General features: G+C 43.2%; 1 protein-coding gene across 3 annotated transcripts in view; it reads right to left on the reverse strand.

Moving 5' to 3' along the window:
- The window catches only part of LOC147685041 (uncharacterized), a 434,659-nt gene extending 407,840 nt beyond the window's left edge, over positions 1–26,819 (reverse strand). For 2 of the 3 annotated variants that reach the window (XR_015300672.1, XM_086940932.1), the window contains exons 1-2: positions 26,542–26,819; positions 18,554–18,745 (exon numbers count right to left, since the gene is read on the reverse strand). Coding sequence is in view for 2 of the 3 variants with exons in the window: in XM_086940932.1 (XP_086797058.1) it covers positions 18,554–18,745; positions 26,542–26,710 (361 nt within the window). In the remaining variant the exon portion in view is untranslated. The remainder of the gene's footprint in view (positions 1–18,553; positions 18,746–26,541) is intronic. The other variant, XM_086940933.1, reaches the window with a different exon arrangement.
- Between the last annotated feature and the right edge of the window lie 214 nt (positions 26,820–27,033).

Genomic DNA, 27,033 nt, shown 5'->3' on the forward strand with positions numbered 1-27,033 from the left:
GGTAGGAATACACGCGCATCTTATTGCTTTAGTTTTTAGTAATTTGATGGACATAAATTCGTGGAGTGGGTGTTGTGTTCTATCTAGGACCCCGATCAATATTGTGACCTTATGCCCCTATACGGCTATAATCAATACATATCCCTATAATGGCATAAACAATCAGAGCCATATTTCAGTAACTCGTCTCTGCAGCTCATTACAGTACATGACACAGCAGAAGCCACTTCCTTAGATTCCTAGATTACACACCGAGTTCTTTCGACAGCTCAAACCCCTCAGCAACCTGGGAAAGCCCCGCTTGCTTTGTTTTGATTACTAATAGAACTCCTGCGAGCACTGTAAGAATGACCAGTTCTTAGTGACATCTTAATTGATGTCTTATGTCCAAAAACTTACGTCAAACTCGGCACCTTTCAGGTATAAATAATACCGACGTTGCCTTAAGCAAACACGAAGGTGGTGGTGAATACTGGAGCAGAACAGCTGTCCCTTGCAGAGAGCCCAGCAGCGTGGAGAAGTGTGGCTCACTGGTTAGAGGAGGCAGACCCTGATGCAGAGGTCAGACCCGGGACCAGGGTTCAATTCCCATGCGGCTGGTCTTGAGCTCAAAATGTCCACGGACTTGATAATTCTCGCCTCGGTGCCTACTTGAATCATGGGCTCGCACGCTGCAACTCTGGGCAATAGCTTGCTTAATCTCCACTACGGCCCTACCGCGATGGGATGCCTGGTCTTCACCTTGGGGATGCCCAGTAGGGGTTATCTTGCAGGGAAAAGCCAGGACGGGTTCCCAAAGCAAGCGCTAAGAGACCTGTCGGTGATTTGGCGCTATATAAATCGAAATTAACATAACATAACAGATGCGAGAAGCCCACGGACGCTGCCCCTCCTCCTTGACGCGCTGAGAAAGACGCTGTCTTTTCTCCTGCCGAGAAAATCCAGCTCCGGCGTTTCCAGACTACCCTGGCAGGTGACTTGAATATCGAGCCCTGAGAGGAGATACCAGACCTCCAACATTCTAATCCAGAGGTACGGTGCTGACTAAACCCTTAGAGAGAATTCTTGAAGCAAACCCCTGGCAAAACCAACTAAACTTAAACTGCTACTTACTTACTCCCTCCCACGTATTAGGCTTAGGTCAGGTACATTGGGGTAGGCGCAGTTAGAAGCACCAGTTGAGGACGTTAGCCAAATGTATATATGAATGTATATATTTTATTCATTTTAACTATCGTATGGCTAAGAAACCATATCAATGCTTTTACAGTATTATTTCGTGATACTCCTTTTACTGTACGCACTTTTTATAATAACAAGTCTTGCAATTGTGGCAATTCATTTCTCTTGCATGAGAAGGAAGACTGTTCAATAAATAATACCTTTTATTGAAAACGCCCGTCTCTCTATTCTCTGCATACTGGTGAAAGTAATTCTGCACAACTGACTGAATGAAATAGCTGTCTATTGTTTCACACGACTCTAGAGATTGACTCTTATTCTGAGGAGCAAAGTTGTCATGTTAATGCGGTTGTTGGAAAACTGAATCCCTTCTTGTCTGAGCCAGGGAAGCTGATCACTTCCTATTCAGTCAAGAAAGTTTCCAGTGACCTCTGAGCTAGCTGGTACAAACCCAATTAAGTCTAACATAGTCAGTAGAGACCTAGAAGACCGCAGTCCTACGTCTACACTGCTGTTTATGTTATTCCAATGCGCATGGCCTATAGGGAAAATAGGAACTACACTACATACCCAACAATATGAACATTAAAACAGAGATAAATACATATTCAATAACACACAATAAGAAACAACAGATTCATCAATACATTCTAATTCCTAGATTTGCTTTTTGAGGACCAAATTCAATCTGGAGCTCACCGAGTAGATACAAAAACATACTTACACTTTAAAATTCTACCCTGATGGGACCGAGAAAGTAAAATTGAATTCATATTAAGTTAAAATGTATAAATACTCCTCATAAAATCACTAAAATCCAGTATAATTCTAAATCTATTACAATCTTTTGATAAGAGCTTTTTACAGACTTCATATAATTTCCAATTGCAATAGCAATCTCGAGGTTAGGCCTTTCTGTGAGTAAATCAATCGCCTGAGCACGAGACCTTATTTCATATTTTACAAAAACAGGTCTCAAATACAATTTACGCTGAGGTAGAAGAGCCATACAATCTAACAAAGTATGCAGCATATCACCCTTATTGCCTAGCAAGCATTTACAATTCCCATTTGGGTGGAGCCTAATAACCTTCTCCCTCTGATTTGACAGCCAGGGATTAATGCCTATCCTTACTCTTAAAATTTCACATCTAAGCCACTTATTCGGAAGGGTGTCCAAGTAAGGGTACCAAGACTCGTGTTGCCTGGCTGCGGTCATAAATTGAACTAATGATTTCCCGCTCAAATAGCCTTGATCAATTGTTCTAGACAACTCAAGGCCTTGAGTCCTGAGTTCCTTCTTGGAAAATTCAGCCTGGAGTGACTGTTTGTAGAATCTCACCTTTAAGTTCTCTGCAACCTTAAACAATTTCATTCTTATCTCCTTGGCCCATTTTAAATCACTTGATTCCATCTCCTTCCTACACCAGAGGAGACCTTCTGCACCCCCCCGGGTCCTGTCGACTCCACAGCCTTAATACATTTATTTGGGCCTGTACGCTCCATGATGTACCTAACTCTAATCTCATTGCCTGAACCATAGCTGAGCTGGGAAGTGAGAGTAAGGATTTCAGGCATTTACCCTCCTCAGCGTCCCAATTAACTTTGCCGTCAAGATAGAGTACTTAAGAGCCATACAGGACTTGAGGAGGGATCATTGCATTGAACGCCTGTAGCACAGGTCTATGTGACATGTCACCATTCTCACTATTACATTTTTTCAGCCCACACACTGAGATGTAAGCCTTTGCTTTCTGGGCTGTCAAATGAGCCTGCCACTTTAAGGAGTTTTCAAACCAGACCCCAAGGTATCTATATTCTTACACTACCTCCAACTTTAAGGGGCCTAGATACCAACTAAAACCTAAATCTCTTTTCCCAGAACACAAGATTTTAGTTTTATCCACATTTACAGTTAGGGACTTTGACACACAGTATTCTTGGAAAACATCTATGGTTGGATCATAGTAGCTCACTTGTGTATATGTTGTAGAATATATTTTAATTTCGGCAATCATCCAACGTTCACCCTCATCTGCTCTGTACCTAAGTAGCTCTATCCCTGCCTTTGCTTTTAATAGTATAGCTATTCCTTTGGTACAGTGCATTTGGTCTGTACTACAGACCCAATTTCTTTTCCATCTTTGTTTTGAGAATGATTCCTTACATCCTTTTCTCAGAAGATGTGTCTCCTGAAGCATAATTATTTGGGCATTCTGGTTCTTTAAATATTGTGCTATTACACTCTGTCTTTTATTTTTAACCCGTAACCTGTTCACGTTCCAACATAGGATCTTCAATTCTAAACATACTCCTTCATCTTCCTCTCTCGGCACCCCCTTGATTTGACCTTTTTATTTGATGATTTCTGTCTAGCTTTTCTTCCTTGACTTGAGGACAAGAAAAATAAATTCCCCCATGCTCTCCTCTACTAGTGCACCCTCCCAGAAAATGTGTTAGGCATCACTACTGCCTACTGAGGTCATGTTGGGAAGTGCCTATATTTCCTATATTGCCTTCACTCCTCCGCTTGTCACCTATCTGTTACTCAGAGTCCATAGTTTTGCCTCGAAATAAATGCAGCCACCTTTTCGGGATCTGAGAAGTTATGCATCTTGTTCTGCCACATCACCTTTAGAAATGCAGGAAATCTAATTTGTACAGATGCTACAAGTTTTTTTTAGCTCATCCATTCTGTTTCCCTGTTCCCACTATATATCTGCTGTTTCTTTGGAGATATCCAATCTAATTCTGTAGGAGGTTCCCAACACTTGCAGAGACTTTTCTTTTAGCGCTAACCCTAGAATTTTTTTCTTTCAGAGAGTACGATAAAAAGTTTACCAGGATCTTTCATGTTTTTTATTTCTACCAGGGTGTAATTTAAAGGGGTCTCTATGTATTCATTGGATTTCTGCATCTAGGTTTAATGATGAGACGTCCGGTGGGAAAACATTTTTAGCATGCTTATCAGAAACGTTTTGATGTCTGAACCTTCCAATCCCTCAGCTACACCCAGGATTCTAATATTATTTCTCCTGGCATTATTTTCCAATCTTTCAAGTCTTTCCGATAGTACCCTTTATTTCTGCTTCAACCGTTCCACCTCTTGGGTATTCGTTTCAGCTTTAACCTTTCAATCCAGTACTCCCTGCTCCAACTCTTGCGTACGCAAGGTAAGACCTTCTATTTTCATTTCCAAGTTCGAGCATGTTTCCTGAATTTCTTTTTGATTTGTCTCAGAGGTATTAAAGCATTCTTTAATTTCTTGGGATAAGTGGCTCAGCATCTCCTGCACCACATCCTTGCTATTCGAGGTGCTGGCGCTCGGACCTGCTCACTTGGAACTTATGATCCGTCATCCTCATTATACTGCTCCCCAGTGGTTACTCCTTTTCCTCCTGCTTCAGGGTTTAATTTCTCCATGTTCAGTGCCAAATATCTGTTTTGTTTCATAACCACTGGGCGGAATAGGAAAATAACAGAGTCTCCCAGGTCTACAATCTTCACTTCAGTCATTACTTTCGCTCTACTCTTCGAAAAGTCCTGCTTGGATATAAGCCCTTTACCTTCCATGCTTTCCTCAACACTTCTTATGTCGGTCCTGACCTTGAAGTATGATCTAAGTGAGGGGGTAATTTTCTGGGGTTTAAGAACCACAGTACTTTGTTTCCCCTTTCGCAATGTTAGAGTCGTCAGGTTTGTTATGGTCTTGTTTAGAGGTTAGTCTCTAATAACATCAGTATTTGCTCTAGTATTTTTCTGTCTAACCTGCAATTTCACATGGGATTGGGGGATGTTTTACCAACATCTCCACCCTCTTGCAACACCCACTGGGAATAGTTATGGGATCTTAACGTACAGCGTGTATCGGGACTGTTCTGTATTCTTCCTTTATTTTTGGCTCTAGGTTGCTTGCACCCCTCTTGACTCTCCCACTGTGATCCTAGCTGCTGGCCGTTAGGTTCCATCTGAGCACTGCGGTTACCATCTTCTTCATGGCTCAGCTCTTTAACAAACACAGCTTGTTCCTCACCTATGGCCGCTGTCCCTGTTTCCTGTCCCTGTTTCCTCCAGCTCAGCCAGACTTGCTAGATCCTGCTCTGGGAGCAGGTTGCTTGTGCAGTTCTCTGCCCCTTCATTCACATCCCCCCCTCGCAGCTGCAACACTCCCTGCGCTGTTCGAAGCACCCGCAGCGCTCCCACTGCCACAACCCAGGGTGCCTGGAGCCACCATTGACCACACAAGGGCGAACAACGTCCGTATCGGCGAACACCAAGAGAACAGGGATCAAAGGCAGATAGTGGTGAATGTGATTTACATGATTAGGGCACTCCTCTACTGAGCTCACGACCGGCATCTTCAGCCGACTGGCATGTTTACCCCAAGAAAGAACTGCCTTGACTCACAGTGGCATGGACCATATCAGGTAATATTGATGATGAATATGGCTATGAAGTGTGGGGGAGGGGCGAACTGGATCCACGCTTCACATGCCCGATGAGTCGCAGGTCCCTCCACTGAAACAGCTCCTCTCCAAGAAGTAATTCCAGCCGTGATTGGAAGGTCACCGAAGAGGGCAAGCCAAGCTTTGGGGGTTCCTGAAGAGGCTGGCTACCCACCAGAACAGGCTGAGGGGGTCAAACTACACAAGATACAGGTATATACTCTGAGGGAGACGGTAACGTGCCAGTGGTTTAGAGTCGGACTCAGCAGAACATACTGGTGTGGCAAATGGTTGCGTGCAGTCAAGGAAGAAAGAGTCTACAAATGAACAGTGGCCTGTAAGACAAAAGAGAAGTAACTTTAGACTTGCATCTGAGAAAGAACTTGCACCAATAAGTGAATCATCTGAGTCCAATTTGAGTAAGTCCAAGCAAGCCCAAGGAAGAGTAAGGTGATCAAGGAGAACTAGAGTTCCATGTCAGAGATACTCCTCTCCAGAGTGTACTTATCTAACTACCAATGCCAGGGAGAGCGAGGTCCAAGACTTCGATACTGATTGTCGAGATACTGCTAAGAGCCCCTGGAATAGAGACTAATGCAATCCTGTCATTGACTGTGCCTTATCCACCAAGGTTGAGCAGTTTACATACTCTGATTGTGGAAGACATTGAATTCCAGAGCTTTGTATATCAACCGCCTTCTCATGTGATTGCAGCATTCAGAGCAGAACTGTTACAGCGAGTCATTGAGGAGATTGGTTCTGATCTCATAAGTGATGTGAATTGGACTTTTAAATTGTAATTAAAAATGTGCTTGAAGTAAGATCACCCAGACCTAACTGGTAGAAGAACACATTTGGGTATTTTCTTTAGAAGAAGAAAGAGGGTTAAGGAAGTCTTCCAAGCTGTGTAAATACTGTGCCAAGGAGCATTATAAGAGACTCTGTGTGTTGATCATCTAACAGCTACAATCTGAGCCACTTTGAAAATTGAGTCTGGAAATTCTAATCATAGGCACAAATGTATTATAGGTACACTTATTGTAGGAGTAATCATAGTGATAGCAGTAGGCATTTCTGAGTCTATTTTTGGTGTGCACAAAGCTGAGGTACAGGGAATGGGGGTACATAGGACATCCGCACCAACCACTGCTGCCTCAAAAGAGGGTACATTAGGATCTCATGAAAGTTTAATAGAGCCAAATAGTCACTGTCTGCATGTAGATTTGTCTAAAGGTGATTACACACTGAATGCTTATGCAAAGTTACTGTATGAATATATGAATACCATGTAAGGGTGTGTTATGTGTGTATGCAATTGGCTGCTTTGGTTGAGGAAGGTATTAGGTACCACCATCTGCCCTTGACATATGGTATTAGTTATAGGTTGCTCCTTAGCTTGTTTTGTGGAAAGGGTCATTACGAGTACTATTTCTTGAATTATGATCTGGTACTTTCAGAAGTTCCAGTCTACAAACATCTAAACAAACATGATTATTACAAGCAAGAAGAGAGAACGGGGAAGCATTTTGTACCCACAGTAACACTAGACACTGCTTCTGCTCATAGACACAATTAAACCTGCACATTAACTGACATAGAAAACAAATGTGTTCATCAAACAGAGGATAGACATAGAGACCTAACAGTTAGCGTAATAATAGTGAAGGAAATTTTAAGTTGACCAAGGAGGAGTTCGCTCAAAAGGCTAAGAGAAGCTATGGTCCGATAGCTCTAGATTGGGAACAACGAAGGAAGCTTTGCATTCAACAGGTACAGTCCCGTTATGACATTATCTTTGTGGGACAGAGTGTGTGTGATCACATCTTCTTAATTTATGCTTCTTCAAAGAAGCTCTTATAAGAAACCGTGCAAATGGTGCCTAGAGTATACTTTGTGTGTGGGAAGAATGCATATGTTTGGCTTCCGAACAATTGGTATGGTACTCATAATATGGCTGTGTGTGTTTACAAAGATATACCATGTAGAAGATATGGAGAGTGTGGAGGAAATGTCGAATCATAGAGAGAAACATGAACTGAGTGCTGGAGAAATTGTGGGAGATATATTTGGAGTGATGATACACTGTTTGGGTGTAGTGTTGAATGACATCAAGATTAGAAGATTGTCTACCATTGTGGATAAATTGTTGGTTAACACAGCACAGTCATTGTTGCTCGTAGATGGAGAGATGAGTTTGATAAGGGTGATGGTGATGCAGAACCGTCTTGTTTTAGATGTGTTATTGGCAATAGAGGTTGATGTCTGTCAGATGCTGAGGGGCCAACAGTGTTGTACTTACATTCATGATAAAAGTAAAGATCTGAGGGGATATATAAGTAACATCACTGAGTCACACCATAAAATACATGACTTGGCAACCGAGAGAGTTTGAGATAAGATTGGAAAGGAATTTGGAACAGTTGGAAGTTGGTTTGCTAACTTAAGAACGGGAATTCTTGGATATATCTTGAAGCCAATAATAATGGTTGTGATCTGTGTTATCATCTTACTTGGTATTTTAAGAGCATGCTAATGGCGCGAGGCAAGTGGAGGATTGCTTTAGGGAGAGGGAAAGAAGTGTGAAAAGACTGCCGGACAGTCACTGTGAGAATCTTATGCAGTTGGAAGAGTTCAGAAAGAGGAGACTAGCTATGACATCTATTCAGCTCAGTTTACTCTACAGGGATTTAATGGTGGTTTGTGATGACACAGGTAATTAGAGGGGGGACTGAGGTAGCGGAAATCATGTTTTATTTGTAGGGATGCATTATAATCACACATGTAAAGCGCACCCACATACAATCCTTTGTTGTAATAAAGTGAAGGGTAAGAATTTTGCAATGTAATAACATGAACTGTGATGTGTTCAGGCTTTTGAACAGTAACATGTAAAATTAATGTGGAAAGTAAATGTAACTACCAGAAAACATTAACCTAAAGAACTCGTCTTGTGCCTCTGACCATCATCCATTAAGTGTTTATTAATGTATCATTTCACGTGTAGGTAAGAATATTAACTGAACATGTCTTATCTCCTATGCAATTTCGTGACACTCATTTCCCATTTCTCTTATGTTAGCTGAATTTTGTAGGCCTGAAATGCTTTTCCCTGCAGGCTCTCACTATATTCATGTGCCCTGTGGCTATCGTTCTTTCTCACGTTTTGTACTGCAGGTGGAAGGAGTGCCCTTGTTAGCTAGAATAATGTCTTTGTGTTTTAGTCAGGCAAGGAAAGAGAAGGACCTACAATGTGTGCTAAAGTTGATAAGGGAAATTGTTGTGTTTTCACACCAGGGAAGGCTTGTGAATTAAGGTCAACATGTTGCAGTTCAGGAACACCGCTATGAGATTGTGTTCGGAGTGGATGGCGTGACCTGCAAGGACTCTTGGGAAAAATACCTGTAGTAATGCAATGTTAGAGTAGGGAAAGAGTCCACTTCTTCTCTGCCTTCGGAGAGAGAGAATCTTAGAATGAGCTCTGTCTCTGTAGCTTCACACTATGTGACCCATTATTGTAGAGAGACTTCTTTGGGAGACTCCACAGACTGGCACCTTTATGTCTTGTCTAACAAAGGGAGGGACTTAGAGAGCATCAAGGTCCAGTAAACGTTATCCAAATAACCTAATAAATGTATGTGGGGTATTCAGTTCCTAAAGAAGAAGGAGTGTCTATGTAGGCCAACGACTATTCGGTAGCATACGGGGTGGGAGTGACCCTGCAAGAATTAAAGGCCCTCACACAGCTGGATAGGTGTCATGCTTCATCATAGGGCATTTGCTCCTAGTCGGGCCGGTGCTGCAATGCCAGACGAGCACCCTCAATGGGAACTCTTTGCCGGATATCCCCCACACCTGCACTTTACCAAACGGCAGACAAGAAGACCTCAGGTGTGTGAGGGCATTTGATTCTTATAGAGTCACACCCACTGCGTACCCTACAGAATAGTCATTGCCCTGCATAGACACTCATTCTTCCCTAGGAACTGCATACCCCACATACATTTACCTTTATGTCTTGCCCCGGAAGGTGATTGAGTGGGAAATATCTACTACAACACAAGTATTACATTGTAGTGCCTATACAATGAAGTAAGTACGATGACTGCAACGTTACCACGAGTTCCATTACAACACAAGTCATTACAATGAATTGCCTGAGGGAATGCGGTGTTGGACTGGTTTTGGATTTTAAGTTCAACACCTTCCCCACTGATACACCGACTGGAGTTGGAACAGCGATTTAGACTATTTCAAAGTACACCGCTTCCCTAAAGAAAGTCGTTGTAATGACTTGGGTTGTAATAGAACTTGTGGTAATGACACAGATGTGGTATTGACTGCGTTGTTAAGCCACTTGTGGTAAAAGATGCCATACTGCTTCAGTTAGGATGCCATGGTAGTGTTAGAGTAGAGATAGATTGATGCTTTAGACTCAACAGCCCTCGATGCTGGGAAATTTGAACTCATGCTTTCTGATGCTCTGCATTCTATTTCTATAACTAATTGTCTTGTTTTTGCTACTTTGCCTACACTGGATTCGCTGATTTGGCTTGATGCCGAGTCTGATGCATTTCCACACTCTCATATTGAGGTGTTTATGTTCTGTTATTTTTGGCTTTGTAATAAATTAACGAACATACGTAGTTGTCTGTGGTTACTATGTGTCAAAGAATTTCCTTTTGAACTGACTAGTAATAATAATGGCTTTTCTCCCCTCTATGCTGCTAAAAAAAGTACCATCGGAGTGTGATTCTAGAATATGTCCAGACCCTATGGGCCAGGCCCTTTCAGTTCTCCTAATGTTTTGAAGCACCCTGGGCTCTAACATGAAGCACCGTGGCATTTCTGGTCAGTGTCATAACAAGGATGTTAGGGGGGCCTGTGTAAGAAATATTTTAGAGGGCCCCTTTTTGGAACAACTTTGAATTTTATTATTCAAGTCTTGCTAATTCAAACTCTGTGTTGCCTAACAATATTGAAGTAAATATTAAAGATAAATATACAAAAATATGAGGAAGTGAGATAGAGAAAAAGTTTATTTTGTCAGGGGCCCCATGGAATGCGGGGCCATGGACAATTACCTACTTTGCCCATGCCTTAATCCCCTGTTTCGAGTACCCAATGTTATCATTAACTGGTGGACAGAGGACCAGTGATACTAGACCCCATTAACTAGAGATAGTGTTTAGCTTTCCCTTTTAAAGCCAGTAAACCTTCATGAAGTCCCAAGGTTACTTTTGGAAGGTGTGTTTGCTTAGTGGTACAGGTACCACAGAATTGGCTCTTGTCATTTCATGTGTCCTCTATGTCCTCTTTTTGGTAAAAGCGTCCCAACACTGGAAAACCTCACCTCCATCATTTGGAGCATGTCAAGATGTATTAACCTTCAGGAAAGCCTTGATGACCTGGCTGTTCCCTTGATATTGCCTGTTTCTGTTTGAGGTTGTCATCTAGGCTAGAGCTAGGAGACCTTTTAGGTCTCCTAGCTCCCCGGTCACACCTGTTCTTTATAAATATTTTTTTTTTCATATAATTTCTTTGCACCCTCAAAAATAGGGAAGTAGAGCAAAGGGCAGATGACTCAAATGTAGTTAGAAATGCATGGTAGACATAGACCTGTCACATAAACCCCATAAACCTGTATGACCACTGAAACCTATAGCAAAACAAAGTAACCCAAAGAGATCTAAAGTCTATACATGCCTTTGCAAAGTCTCCACAAAGGACTGCATTGTGTATAAGCACTCATGGTAACTTGAGTGCATGTGCTAGATACATACATATTGCTATACTTTTGGGGCAATATTGTGACATAGAAAATGCTTTCCCCTTTTATGTGTTTATGGATCTCTATGTTGCTGTTGTAAGTACAGACATATCATTTTGTATTTAAGGGTCTTACAGGACTTTTATTGACTGTACACTTGTCATACTGTATCTGAGTTCCACACCCTCATCACCTCCTACATTAAACATTAAGTGATCAACAACTTAACCCCTCCCATGCTCATGACGAGCTCAGCTCGTCATGAGCCACGGTGCTTGTGTGCTCATGACGAGCTGAGCTCGTCATAACGGTCCGAACGCTCGCACACAGGGCTAATTCCCCTGCTGTGCTGAACGTTCTTAAAAACGGGTGTGGCCATGACGAGCTGAGTGCGTCATGAGCACACGAGCACCCTGGCTCATGACGAGCTGAGCTCGTCAGGAGCACCGGGGTGCTGTGCGCGCCCCCGCCCCCCAGCACAGCGGGGGAATTAGCCCCGCAGGCAAGGGGTTAAAACTTGTAGAATAAGAGCCCAGACATGAATACTTGAACGCACCCAAAGCCATGGAACATAAGTTTTAAAAGACAGTTAGTCACCAAACTACCGCCTTGTAATGACTCTCCTCAGGAACAAAGTAAAAAGCTTGAAAGAAAAGGTATAACCTTCCAGTAGCTGGATGCCCAGTGAGAAGTCTGAACAAAACATAGTGCAGGTGGCATTTAATTAGTGATGTAATGAGCCAGAGATTGATGCTTATTCATGTGGACCATTTCGGTCTCTGTAAGTCAACAAGGAGAGCATGGAATCCAAATCCACACCCCTTAATTATCAGCAAGCAAACGTCCCTTGCTTATTCAGAGTTAGATATCGAATTCCTCTAAATTGCATTATGGCTGCAGCAGTTTGACTACCTGAAACAGCACTGCTGCAGAAGGGTTTTACTCCAAAATCATATAATTAGAGAGTCTCCTATAACACCGTTGATAGGCCAGATTTCAGATGCAATGCTTAGAATGTTGCCTATTTCAAGAGACATTGATGGCACTGGGCTTAGCTCAATGGGGGTATGTGGTCACTGGAAGGCTTAGTACTGAATGAGTATTATGTATAAGAGATGATTATCAGTGTTCCCTACTACCTAGAGTGTGAGGCCTTTCACCTTTATTGATGGCTTTGCTCTCCAGACATCTATTTATATGAAATTTCATAGAGATAATGAGGCCACTACATAGGCACTGCAAAGCAGCTTAAAAATGAAAGTTGGCTAAAGGCCTACTTTTGAGTATTGCAGTTGGCCCGCCATCTATCAGGATTGCAGAGGTCATTGTCTCTCCCAACCTGGTCGAACTACCACTTACCTTATTTTGGCATCCCTACCGGCTCGATGGAGATCTCTGTGCCTTCGGATGAGCCACCACCAAGGATGCTGCTAAGAAGGCGCTGAAAGTTTGTTAAGCAACCGCCATGTATTAGACAGCTGTGGGAAGGTGGCTCTGTATATACTATACCAAAGTAAGGTGTAGTGTGCACAGAGTCCAGTGGATCCACATAGGCTTACAGAGGTAAAAAGAGATATCAACTTACTCTCTCTTTGTGGTAGTGTGGGCGAACAGTAAGGCTTTATCAGAGGGTAGTGTTAAGAATTTATTGTACACACTCAGGCAAGAAATTATGTCACACACTCAAAGACTGACCTCAGACAAGTTGTTTGTATGAAAAACATTTGTTTAGTTGTATTTAATTTTTGGAACCAAGCAGGATCTGGTACAGGTAGGTAAAGTTGTACATTTCAAAACAGATTGATAAGAATTTGTAAGCTGGGCGAAATTGACTTTGTTACTGGTTTGTAAAACGTTGAAAGATAGTTGACATTACTTTGTAATTACTTTGTGATGACTTTGTGATTATTTTTCTATATAGCGTGATATGCCTAGATATAACACTGCGACATTTCCTAGACAAAGGTAAGTAAAACACTTTTGCATTAAAACACAGTTGCTTGGGTTTTCATACAAACACAGCTCAACACTTAGAACTTTTTCAGAGAAAAAACAGTCAATGCAATCCTATGGACAAAAATGTGGTTATCGGTTTGCAGGTAAGCAATTGGCTTTGAGAGTTGAGTTTCTAGTGTTAGAACAAGAGAACCCCCAGAGTGAACAATGCACTTAAAGAGCACAATCAGCGGCACAAGGGCGACTGGGTGCCAGTGCTGAGGCCCAATGTTATCTCATGGGGCTAGGGGGCTGTTGGTTGGTGGCTGCTCCCGATCAAGCCACAGGGTTGTGGGAGCAAAGCCAGTAAGGTTAAGCTCAGGGAAAAGGAAGATTTTAGTTAGCATGCATGGGGCACCGATAGTGGCACAGGGACAGTCAGGTGCATGGGTGCTGAGTTGGCATTGGGTGCCCTGTTGTTTTCAATGTGAGACCTACGGTAAGAACAAAGATTGCAAGTTTGGGCGAGGAGGCTTCATAGAGGTGACCACCAGTTGGAGAGGTAAGTTGGGATACAGGGGGATGACTGGATATCATTGGTTGGGACACCACAGGCCATGGGGCGTCAGGTGCAGGGGTGTCTTTAGGCATCGGGTTTCCTTAACAGCTCCGTTCGCGTTTAGGGGGACCCTCCAGATAGCAGCTGCAGGTGTTGGCTGGAGGCTTAAGGTAGGTCAGGAACCATCAGGTCCAAGGTCAGGTTCACTGGGGGGACCTCCTTGTGTGTGTTGGGCTATTTGAACTTGGGCTGTGGGCATGAGGTGCAGAGTGGTGCAGACTTGCGGATCTAGCTTGAACCAGAGTCTGTGGCTTGAGCAATTCCTGGGCTCCCGGGAGACAGGGACTTTGCAAGGAAGGCGGAGCAGGTCCTCCAGGTTCTCGGGGGCTGATGGACACACCACAATTCGCCTGGAGCAGGTGGAGGTCGGGACATGCAGGTAGGGCCGGGGCCAAGTCAGTTGGTGTCCTCCTCTTTTTCCTTCAGCACCTCTCTTTGGTCCTTCTTCTTCTTCTGTTTGCTTGTCTGACTTCTGGCTTCAGGGCTACCCCATAAATACTTAACTTTGGGGCATTTTGGAGGTGTCATGGTAGTAGCCAATAGGCTACTGACCTCAGGATGACTACACCGTTGGTGTGCTCACACCACGTGGGGAGTGGGCTAAATCCCTAATCCTGCTTGGAGAGTGTCTACCATCTGCAAGACGTTGTTCACCGAAGAGTGGGCTTCACCTCGCCTCCCCCACAAAAGGGGTGGGGTTGGCCGAGGTGGGCACACCTTCTTGGCTGCTCTAATTTTTCCTGCCTGTCTTCCCACCAATAAAGGGATGAGACAGGAAGGGGGCCTGATCCTGATTGCAAGAAAGGCCAAGGGTCGGATTGCAAAGGCATCAAGGCCTTTGACGCTTACCTACCAAAGATGACTCTTCCTGACCTTGGGAAGGTGGGAAGACCCCACCCAGGAAAGGCTTTGTTTCTGGACCTAGGGAGTGAAGGCTCCCACCCCATCCAGGGGTCCATAAACATGACTCCTGGTGGCAGGCTGGTGTTTCCCAGCCAGGGAACCCACCAGAGGCTGGTAGTTTTTCAGGGGGCATCTCTATGATACCCCCTGAATGCATTGTATAGTAAATCCGACACTAGCATGAGTCTGGATTTATTATGCTGAGAAGTATGCTTCCCAGAATTCAATTAGGCCATTTTGGTGCTGTGGAGTTCGTGATGACAAACTCCCAAATCATATACTCCTTATGGCTTTACTGCACTTACAATATCTAAAAATAGACACTGTATGGTTACAATGCTCATGCAACTGCACCCTCACCAGATGTATAGTGCACCCAGCTAGAGGGGTGACTTATCTATACCATAGGCAATGGTTTGTGGGCATGGGACCCCAGGTATGTGTACCATGTTGACTCTTCACTTTTCTCTGCACCAAAACATGCATCCTGCAATTGCAGTGTGTATGTGTCAAAGTACAGGACCTCTAAGGGTGGCACAATATGTGCTTCAGCCCTTAGAGGCCTCCCCTGGCCACAGTGCCCTTGGTACCCATGGTACCTTTTACAAGGCACTCACGTGGAGCCAGAGAGGTGCCTATTGTAGGATACAAATGTACAGTTTTGAGAAAGAGCACAGACCCTGGGAATCCTGATTGAGAGGGACCCAGGGTGCATCAACTCCAAGTGCATCAGAAATCTGGCAAAAAGTAGGGGGGTTACTGCAACAGAAACCCACTTTCCTACAACAGCTGCAAAGCAAACTTTGTATTGCTAAAAATAAACTCCCAAGTGGGACTTTGCTTTCGAAAAACCAAAAACTAATAACCCTGAAACACTGGGTGATTTCTTCCTGTTTGTGGGGTTCATTAGGTCTCGCTTATGCAGCGCGCAAAATGACCTATTGCTATTGCTATTGATTCGGCTTTTCAGTCAAACACGTGCACGCGTTCCATTTTCTTCAATGGCATCGCATGCATTTCTGGTGATTTCCTTGCGGGAGCGCGTGATGCCATATTGTGGCGCCATCCCCCTGCTACCGCGCGTTTGTTGTCCTTTGTGTTTGTTTTCGGGCATGACATCGTCTGCCATACAAAGCACGGGATTCATGTTAAGAAAGATCTTAATTTGGCATTTGCTTATGGTTTGGGGGTTTTCAGGCAGTCCGGGACCAAACAAAGTCAGATTGGGGTAAGACTGCAAACCTGTTACGGTCATGCTACATTGAAACATCAAAACAGCAGCAGTTCTAGTGTGTCTAATAAAATGTATTTACTTTTATTACAGATAACCGTCATTGCCTCTTGAATATCAGTAGCTCGCGCAGTGTACTTGTTAACACTAATGAAATTGTGTATTTCAAATAGCGTTCGTTACCAATGTTTCAAGTCCACCCAGTGTTGTAAATAATTGCTAGGTAGTAAGATTTCTCAGCTCAGTGGTGCACGTTTCGAATCGTCTGTCAAATTCTGAAAGCCAGAGTTGGCCCTGCAAATCGATTCTCCTCTACCTGCTCTATTCTATTCTTCATCATTTTGAGAGCATAAGTTCATGTCCGTTTTGTTCAAGTCATTGATAATTCATTCACTTTCGTGTCTTCATAAAATATATTTTATTTATTTTTACCTTTTCAGTGATAATAGCGTGGATTTTCTCTATGTATACACATGATCTGTAATTTCTACGTGTTTCACGGAAAGGAGCATTGTGTAACAAGTTGGATTGTATAGAATTATAATTGCAACCAGATTCTACTTGTTAATAATTGTTTATAAAATGCAAACAGATTCCGGAAGAAGGAACTAAAGCAATTAGCACGAGAAACACCATAGGAGATTACCAAAGATCTGTAATTTCTACGTGTTTCACGGAAAGGAGCATTGTGTAACAAGTTGGATTGTATAGAATTATAATTGCAACAAGATTCTACTTGTTAATAATTGTTTATAAAATGCAAACAGATTCCGGAAGAAGGAACTAAAGCAATTAGCACGAGAAACACCATAGGAGATTACCAAAAGAAATAGCTTTTTGCAACACACATAAAAGCTACGTTTTTCCTATCTAAGACTTTTCAGGGTCCCAGGAATCCCTGTTGGCGAAACAGACGTTATTAAACTGTATTCTGTTCTAAATTTGGAGCTAATGCAGGGAATGGCAAGTCCCCGTAATGGGAGTGTATTAGTGGAGCTTACAAACCGTACAGATGGCTGTTTTGAATAAGTACAAGTCTGGACAAAAGATATCCCCGGGGTCCAAGAATAGAGTATTACTTTAGCTAATGATGAAAGTGTCAGGGCAGGAATAAGTGTTGAATGTTTGTACACCGGCATGACGAGAAGAAGTTTCCTAGGTGTTAGCAATATCAGATAGCAGGAAAATGGCCCCACCCACATTATTATGTGTAACGAGGGATGAGTCCGAATTGACCATTGCACTGATGACTTTGGCTTTCATTGGAAGGGTGGTTGTTCTCCAGCTCTGGGAGCCACAAAATGCAATCCCAGAGCGAGTTGTTGTTTCCTAGGATAAGGTTTTCTTTTTGCTTGCATTCCATTTTAGGAAATTGGTGTTCATCCATTCCTCAATCTCCACCAGACTGTCCCTCCGATTATTTGAGTATTTCCTGCATATCGTAGTGCTGTATGTTGTATTCCCGAAATATCATATTAGCTTCAATAGGGGCCCAACATATACACAGACTGGGAACAGTAACAAGCCCTGACAATTCCGCTAGACCGGCCGGGGCATCCTAGTGTCAAGCACTGCTGCCGTTTTTGATACAGGGGGCCAGTATTGCAGAACTACTGCAAAACCAGCCACCAGTAACACAAGCATTGGCATAGCCAATAGGTCTCGCTTTTGGGACCTTATCATTATTTAGTTATTCAGCACAATACCCTTTGTGAAACAATATAAACTGTTGCATGGATAAACAATCATTAGGTCCCAAAGGCGAGACCTCTTGGCTATGCCAATGCTTGCTTTTAGATTGTTTCAGTACTGGACTGCCAGGGTTTCACTGGCAGTTCCGAACTGAAAAAGGCATGTCAGACCGTCTGCTCTAAATAGGACAGACAGTTTGATGCCCCCAGATCGATTGAGGCACTGTGCTGAGGTACCTTGTTCATCACACTCTTAATCAGGCCCAAAGAAATTTGATTTTTTGAAACAGTATGGACTGATTTATATTAAGATTAAAAGTTGCAAGAGAAATCTTAAGAAAAAGATATATGGTTTAAAGGCATGGAAATTAAAAAATACAAGTACTTTTCTGTCCTCTTAAATGTGTGCAATATGTAGTGAGTAAGAGCAGAAAGAGCACCAATGTCTGTTCACAAGTAAATAAAAGGCATTGTTTTTAAGTGTGTTTACACACAGAATCTGAAAAGAATTGTTGTAACAATAAATAAATCAGCAAGGAAAGATAGTGGCAGGCACAAACAGTCTAGTGAGACATGGAGAAACATAAGATTTCCATGAATCCCACTCCGCAAACATTAAAGTCCGGGTTCTGAATGTTTTATGGTGTAATCTTCTAAACCAGAGTTTTTGAAGGGGATTGTTCACTTGGTGCAATCCATACTGAGCTGATATGGCTGTGATTAGGATTCTCTGTGCACCAGCAGAGGATTTCATACACAGGGATTATATTTGAGCCTCACCTGCATTTAGTGCATTCGTATCAGTTGAGCCATTAGACCCATCTCCAATTCCGCTGACATCTGTAGTCGATTGTGGCAGAGCGGTCTCTTCGGTTGTCCATTCACTGGAGTCAATAGTGGCCATCACAATGGTTACATTCTTGAAATCCCTTCCCAGCTCAAGGAACCGTAAGCTTCCATGCGATATACTCACTAGAATAAGGACAAGATCTATCATTCTCAAGTAATCCACAAACAATAGCAATAATAATAATAATAATAATGAACGAACTTGTGAAAAATATTGTATATAATATGGACAACGGGGCAAGTCAGCAGACATAGGGTTCCCAGAAAGGATCAACCATTGTCTATTACCCATACAAACCAGAATGTGTTTTGAGAAATATTTCACGTTCAACCATCCAGATCATACCTTGCTCTTTAATTAGCCCAAAAAGACTCCTATATTTGTGTTTTTGAAGCTCAAACCACCTACTAATCGCCCATAAATAATCTGCCCATCGGCCATCCCCCACTTCCTGAAGGTCAATCAAGAAGGCTGTTTTCACATCCCTGGCACAAGGGGCCATTTCTCTCCCTATACAGAATAATATATTTTATAGGAACTGCTTACATTTTGTTATCAAATGTCAGTGCTGGGCTTCTCTCTCAGGCTCAACAAGACTGACTTCACATACAAAGGCATTACCCAGGAAGCTTTCCAAGTGGCTTCAAGACCTTTCCTACCGCTAATGTATAAACAATCAATCCTAAGGACCTTTATCAGGATTGGTATGCATATTTCAGTATAACAATTCAAATAGGTCCAAGGAAGAACAGGAATAACAGGACAAAAGCAAAGCATAATGCCAGAAGTAAAGGGCTCCGTAAAGACTTTACTATCCTAGAAAAAAAAATGTTGATAAATCAAAAAATTCTGAATTGAAATGAAAATACTGTATGTGTTGAACCTGAAGCACTCTTTGCCTATTGTTTTGTGAGGCTGCCTGTGATGCTCTGGACAACACACTTGTTTTGGGAATGATGAAGAGAAAGCGCACATGCGCAAATTAGTGTGATGATCATTTGGCGAGCATGGTTAGCACACTTATTTTTACGTTTTGATGCAGTGACACATGCACCAGGTAGTCATTGTATTGGTGTGGGCGTGGAAATGGACTACTTAACATGAAGTAACCCATGTCAAAGATTACATGAATTAGTACATCTCTTTGGTCACTGTTGTAAGTTGTGCAAATCCCCCTGTTATATATTATTAGAAAGTGGGTTGGTATATATATTAATCCAAAGTCTGTCAACTATATTTTGGGGTTTTTATTTCACACTGCCTGCATCTTTTAAGAGCCCAGAGAGATGTGCCTGTTTGTTAAAGATTGATTCAGACATTCTCTTAGTGGTCTATCCGCTTCATTGAACTGTTTTAATTAGGAGATAAAACATTTTGTGTCACATTGAAGCTTTGATAATGTTTATTTGTCAAATATCACTGCTGTAGTTAATTTCATTTGTGACATCATACCTCTTCTACAATGGGTGCATGTGGTGTTTAGGAGTAGAAAAAATGTCCATAAAGATGTAAGGTAAGCGGGTACTATCCAAAGGGCAGCACTTACGACAGTCACTGGTCACTAAGAGCCGGCTCTTAATCCAGCATTTCTGAGTTCCGTAGACCTGATATGCCATGGAGAGTCCCAGGGATATCATGGACGGTTCCGATTGGTTCCTATTGGTGAGGACAACATCGTGCTTAGGCACCGCTGAAGCATGAGGGGGCCTCCTGCCTGCAGAAATTGTGGTGCATGTGGCCGCACCCCCTGAGGGCCAGCTTGGAGGATCAAAAGCAGGAGCCTACATAGTTTAATGAGACGTGTAAGATTGTCAACTAACTAAAGGATGTATAAGGCCAATGGGATTAGATGAGATGAGAAACTTGGGGTGCTTTATGGCATCACAAAACCACATTAGTGTGAGTAAGATCAAAGATTTGCAGGGCATGACTTAATAAGTACTTGCCTTATGTCAGTAAGGGAAAGGTAAGTGACGTGTGTTTGTTTACAGGATAACTGTCACTCAAAGTCCCTACACCATCTACTCCAACATCACAATATTAGACAAAGGATTCACATCTGACTCATACTTACTTTGCAATTTGAGACTTTGAACCAATGTCTAAAGTCACCCTCTGAAGTTGAACAGACACAATGGCCGTGCTAGGGTCTAGTATACGTCTGACTGCCATGTGCCTGATATTTATATTAATCTGCTGGCTGTTGCACAGTCTAAATGTTCATTGATTTACCGATTTTGCATGCTCTCCCTGCAATGTGATCATCTCTCCCCTCCCCCTAGTGTCTATTTATACCCTAGTGAGGTCTTTATTCCTTCCGTGTACCCCTTCTCCTCCTCATTTGTGACTGTATTCTCAGTTTCCCTGCTCAATATCAATCTTCTTGCTCACACTACTGTGTTCGCACTCTATCCCAGTTTGAACACTCTCCCCACAGTCTGCCTTCTCTCCTAAGTCTGCTCCTTCTCCTAAAGCCTCCACATTCTCAAAGTTTTTCTCTAGTCTGCCCACTTTTGTCCTTCACAGCTCTTAAGTTTCGCATTTATATGCATGATAAGCTCATCCAGCCCAGGGTTTTTCCTTTGCATTCTGGTTCTGTAGCCCCATTCCATGATACATTTAGGACATCAAGCACCAGCGCAAAGTAAGCAATGGACTGGATGAGGTGCTCATGCATGGAACAGGGAAACTTAAGAGCACCATCATTGGCAGGCTTGATGCACCCCTTTATATTAATTTCCGCGTTCGCTCTCATTCTGCCACTCTAAGCTCTCAAGTGTTTCCTCTCGCCATTAATCACATCCCATGCCTATCGGTTATGGGTTGGATATCGCTAGGTAAATGTTGGTCCTACTGAGACTCCTATACTATTTCACTAACTTGCCTTACTATGTTGCCCCCCCCTTCTTTCACACATTTGAAAGCACCATGAGGGAATTCATCTGGAGTGACTCCTGTTGTCACATAGGGCTCTCTGCCTTATATTTGCCTACGGATCAAGGAGGGCTAGCAGTGCGAAATATGGAGCAATGCGTTCTCGCTTCTCAGCTTCACTGGGTGGCCAGATAAACAGAGGGACTCTAGCTCTCTAACACAGCCACAAACTCACCGGCCTGGTCACTCCAAGCGCTGCTCCGACTGTTTCACCCCTGCACCCAGGGGAGGCCACCGGTCGCCCAGTACTTGGAGTCGCACACCGTTGCTACAGCAGAAGCTTTTGCCTCATATGTACACCAATTCCATATGCAATGTCATTGTCCCTATTAGGCACATCCAGAGGCCCAATAGTTACCACATCCACTGAACTGTCCATGTGGTGGGAGGATGGCCTCCAAACGCTGTGCGACCGCTACCATGATGGTGTCCTACTCCCTTACGTACACTGGTGGTAGAAGATGGCTTACACCCAGGGCCAGTTCTATTGCACATTTCATTAATTGCAGCTTTGGGACACCAGTAGGGAGATATGACAGGTGAATGTCAGGTTCACCTTACTGTCCAATATCTACATGTAATGGAGACAGGCAGGCACCTCACCAGATGGTTTGCTGCCTCGCTGCACCATCACACTGCAGTGTCACTCCCGCACCTGAGAGAGAGCTGGGAGACAGACCTGAACTGCACTGCGCAGAAAAGGAATTGGTTACAATATTGAAAGTCATAATAGGATTGCCCAGAAGGCCCGGTTTCATCTAATCCAACATTACATCACACAAAGGGCATACCTCGCCCCAGCTTAAATTAACCTATACTTCCACCGCACAAATGCAGAATGCCCCAGATGGCACACTCTAGATGTGTAGCTTCTCCACAACATGTGGTCCTGCCTGGTCCTCACCTTGTACCGGCTGTCAGTCACATCCACGCTATCCTCTTGCACTGGAAGCACCATGACCCACACCTGGGAGGAAAGCATATTACACTTTTTTCCTAGGAGTAAGTGACAGAGGGTAACTTCACATTTCCTAGACTTTAGCTTACTTCTGCCTAAATGCTTAATCAGAAGACGGTGAAAGTCTCCTGAGATCCCTCCTCCACTAGCCTGGAGCCGCTCACTTCAGGTGTGGTTTAATGCTGAAAGTATTACCCTACACAGAGAGGAAACTCCCTGCGTCCGCAAAATCCGCATTGCAGCTACCTGGGACACTATAATGCATGATTTCCTGAATGAGTTCCCAACTGAGTCGGGTCTTGTGGTAGGTGAGGAACTTGGAGCAGAGGGATGAGGAGATCCACTTGAGCCACCCACATGGCTTATGCAAGCTGGGTTACATCCAGAACTAGGTGCGGACCTCATGCATTCATACATGGCAGAGGATACAAATGGCTTCCAGTGGGCATGACACCTTTATATCCCCAGACTGGGTGGGCCGGTGTCGCTATAGTTGGGCTAAGTTATTCTTGATATTTTAAATTTTCCCCATTACCTTACCCTCCCGCCTACAGATATGCAAAGGTTTAACTAGGAATGACAATTTTCTGTTAATACAAATGGGCAGCCGTTGGCAACTTCCCCACAAGAGGCTGCTCCTCACTGTCCACCACCATGCACTACACCAGTCCATCTTCCATGCACTACCCCTTGCTCGTTCCTCACCACTGAAGCAGTTAAATGTACGAAAAGTGGGAGTATGTCCATCAAAAGGCAACATATTTGACTTTGTGATGCCGTCTCTTACACAAGGTAATGGTTGCATTTGTAAAAATGTAACAAGGAAAAGTATAGCCAATAAAAACAGATTCAAATAAAAAAATGAATCACATCACACACCAAGCTATTCAAGTCATTTCTGGAAAGGTGCTTTTTGCCTCTCTTTGCCACCAAAGCTCTGAAGATGCCTGCACAATACCTGTTCAATGAGTAAGGGACACTTTCACTGCAATTATGCTGAGTCTGATCATTCAGTGCTGCCAGGAAAGTAGGAGGAGGGAAGGCACTCCAAAGGCACAGTGGGGATTTCAGGATTGACAGTAAATGGGGGCTAAGGAGGCGTGACTACCAGACCATTGTGGATTTAGATTTGAGGATGGGAGAGATAGATTCAGGGTAGGGAAGATTAGAAAGCATGGTGGGGCTTAGGTGGAATTGGTGAGAGAGCACTTTGATTTGAGGATGAATGGTGTCAGGTTGGCTACATGTTGTTTTCAGTCAGGATTTTTTTCTTAAAGAGTGCTTTGCTGTTTATGATTTCCAAGCAGCAAGATGGACACTGCGTCTGCAGTATCTGTGTTGTGTTTTGGTCATGCTCACATATTTGCCTTGTAGAAGTTACTCTTTTTAGGTAGGCTGTTCATTGAAGAACAATTTCCATATGGAAGGAGTCACCTTTGTCTATATCGCAATGTGCATTATTGGCTATTTTCGAATTTCGCCTAAATCTTGACTGAAGATCCTGTGAATGATTTTCAGTTCCAAAAAGCTTTAGTGAGGCCTTAATGTGCCTTTTCAGTATTTTCCAAAGGAAATGAAGATTTAAAATGATTTCGATCTTCAGGGTCTGCTTCTAGGTTTTTTTTTATTTGAAAGACCCTTGGATTCATGCGGGGTTGCTGCAAATGATAAAACTCTGTGAAAAATGCCTGAAAGTGGTTAGAACACAGTAGATCCTAAATTAGTTAAATTACTAAAGTGTCCTCAGAGCCCCCACACTCAAAGTGCTTGAGGTCTGTGATGGGTGATCTATGCTTTCTGGTCTAAAAGAATAATTACCTTCATGCAGCCATACATGGGACAGAACCGCCAAACCGGTCTGTAACTTATATTAAAACTTTGGAACTTTGAGAGCTCCGTAGAAGATGATAGAGCCTCTTAGGGCCAATAATGTCTGATACAGGCCTTCTGCCTCAACCTTCCATAGTTTGTCTTTCTGTTTCTCTCTTTTTTCCCTTAAAGCATTCTACCCTTTGTCAGTGGAATATTTCAATAGTCTGATAGCCATTCTACATCGGGTTATGCCAGTTGTTGAATACCCCTTCCTACAGCTTGGACCTATAACTCGGGTGGTGCAGGACCATTAACAAAGAGTATCTGACAATGTGAAGAACCTTGCTTGTCTTTTTACATTCTGTTCCCTCCACTGGTAGTGGTTATAATGGTTTTACTTTTTAATCCCTTGGCCGCGGCAGTAATTCCGCTGCACCGCTGGGGGGAGGAGGGGTTGCGCGGAGCCGCCATGCTTTTGACGGAACCACTCCGTCACGAGCCACGGGCCGCTGTGCTTATGGCAGAGTGGTTCTGTCACGGCTCCGCCCACTCACTAATTCGCCCGCACAGGCGGGGAATCAGTGCCGCGTGGGCAGAGCGGCCGCGGCATGACGGAACCACTCCGTTATGAGCACAGCGCCCGTGGCTCGTGACGGAGTCGTTCCGCCACTAGCACGGAACGAGTTAACGGGGGTCTCTTTTACAGAAAATAATATGATCTGATTTGTATGGCTATTGTTTTTTCTTAAATATGTCTCACTTTTTAACTATTTACAAGTGATGGACATTTTACTTTTTTATCAGCCATTGTTGGTTTTGAATCTGCAGCGTTTTATAAGATTTATGGTACTATCTTTTTGCAAACGTTGATGCATATATATTTGTTTTATTTGTTGTGTACTTTTATGGTAGCACAATACTGAATACAGTATTTTGATGATGAGTGTATCCAGGGCCACTGGAAATGTGCGGCTGCAGCGATTTTGCATGATTACAGATTTGTCACATTTGCCACATAATCCATCATCTGCTACATAATGTGCATATTTTAACAAATAAAATTTGCTCCTAGGTCAAATAGTTCAAAAGTTACTAAAAATGCAGCCACACATGTTGCAGCGCAGTGGAGGGCCCTTTTCAAAGGTTGACTGGTCACCTTTCTATTGCTAATTGCTATAATTGGGTGTTATTCTAGTACTAATGATGTGCAACCAATGTCCAGAAAGTGTTAACGAGTCTAAAAAAGTCAAATTACTAAAATAATACTATCACAAAATTTGCCACACTACGCTGCATAATTTGCAGTGCATGCCACATAATTTACTCAAACACTGCCGCATAATTTGGTCCTCCCCTGCTGCATACTTACAGTGCCCCTAATTATAGCCCTCAGCAGGGGCTATGATGCTAATATATGAGGGCGCAGGCTGCAATATATGTCCCAGAGAACGAGGGCTCTATGTAAAGAAGTTTAAGGCTCATAAAACATTGGAAGTAGTAGTACAGAAAAACAAAACAATGTAACATAATATTCCTATAATTAAATTAACATTTACCGAGATGAATCACAAAAAGTGAAGGTGAACTGATATTCATGTTGAGGAAAAATGAACAGATATATTCTGGCGTATAGAACGTCAGAGGACCCGTCTACCTGCAAATCATTCAAGCACTAGGAGGTCGCCAGTATGGGTGAGACAACGCTATTAAGAGCCATAAACTGCTTCACCCAAAATGTTCATTATGGTGGGAAATATATTGCAGCCACCGCCCTCATGTTATAGTCGAGGGCAACACTGTTTAATAGCCCTGAACCCGTGTAAAAGACCAAAGCCACAGGCAAAGGCCTTTAACAACAAGTATAGACCGAGGCAAAAGGCTATTAGACTGTTAGACGGTAGTGATACTGGATTATTTTTCGGCTAGTATGCAATAACCACCCAAACGCTAGGGGTGTTTTTCAGAAAAGTGTACGGTGGTTAAAAAAATGTATAATTAATACAAAACGGGGACTGACACTAAGATCACAAATCGATTCTGCAGTGGCCCTTTCAGTAACTTGAATGATCATCAGACACGCAACAGCCATTTAAAGTACTGGCGTAGGGGGTGACGATGTGAGTGGGGTTCAGCCAGCTGGGCCTAGCCAGGTCCTTTACAACAACATGGCTAAGAAGAGACTTCAAGGCAGTGGATAGAGTGGACTGTGCTTACCTCCATATACATCTTGAGCTTGCAATCCTACCAGAACGACTCGAAGGATAGCAGCCAGTGGAAGGTAAGCTTCCATGAGGCGGGTAGTGAGTCCGACGCCCCCACATATATCCCAATTCCAAACCGAGACCTTCTGTTGCCCCCTCCCAGAGGTAGAGCGCGCGCGCATTATCGTGAGGAAACGTTCTGCATCTTGAGTTGCTCGGAATTAAATTTGGTGACGCAAGAGGAAATGTTTTCCGAGCATGAAGAGTTGCACGAGCACCTGTGAAACGGTCATAGAGAGATTGGCTGCAGTGCGTCCATAGCCTGCCACCCCGGAGGTTCCGGGTAAACTTGGTACTCATTAACGAGGGGCATCAAGGTAACGGCCTTCTCCAAAACTTGGTTCTACAGAAATTCCCTGGTAACCAATAGAAGGGGCCCAAATCTGTGCGCGCCAATGATAAAGGATGGGTTGCGAAACAGAGGTATTGATTCATTTGTTTATTT

This window comes from Lissotriton vulgaris, chromosome 10 (assembly GCF_964263255.1).
Source record: "Lissotriton vulgaris chromosome 10, aLisVul1.2, whole genome shotgun sequence".
Lineage (NCBI taxonomy): Eukaryota > Metazoa > Chordata > Amphibia > Caudata > Salamandridae > Lissotriton > Lissotriton vulgaris.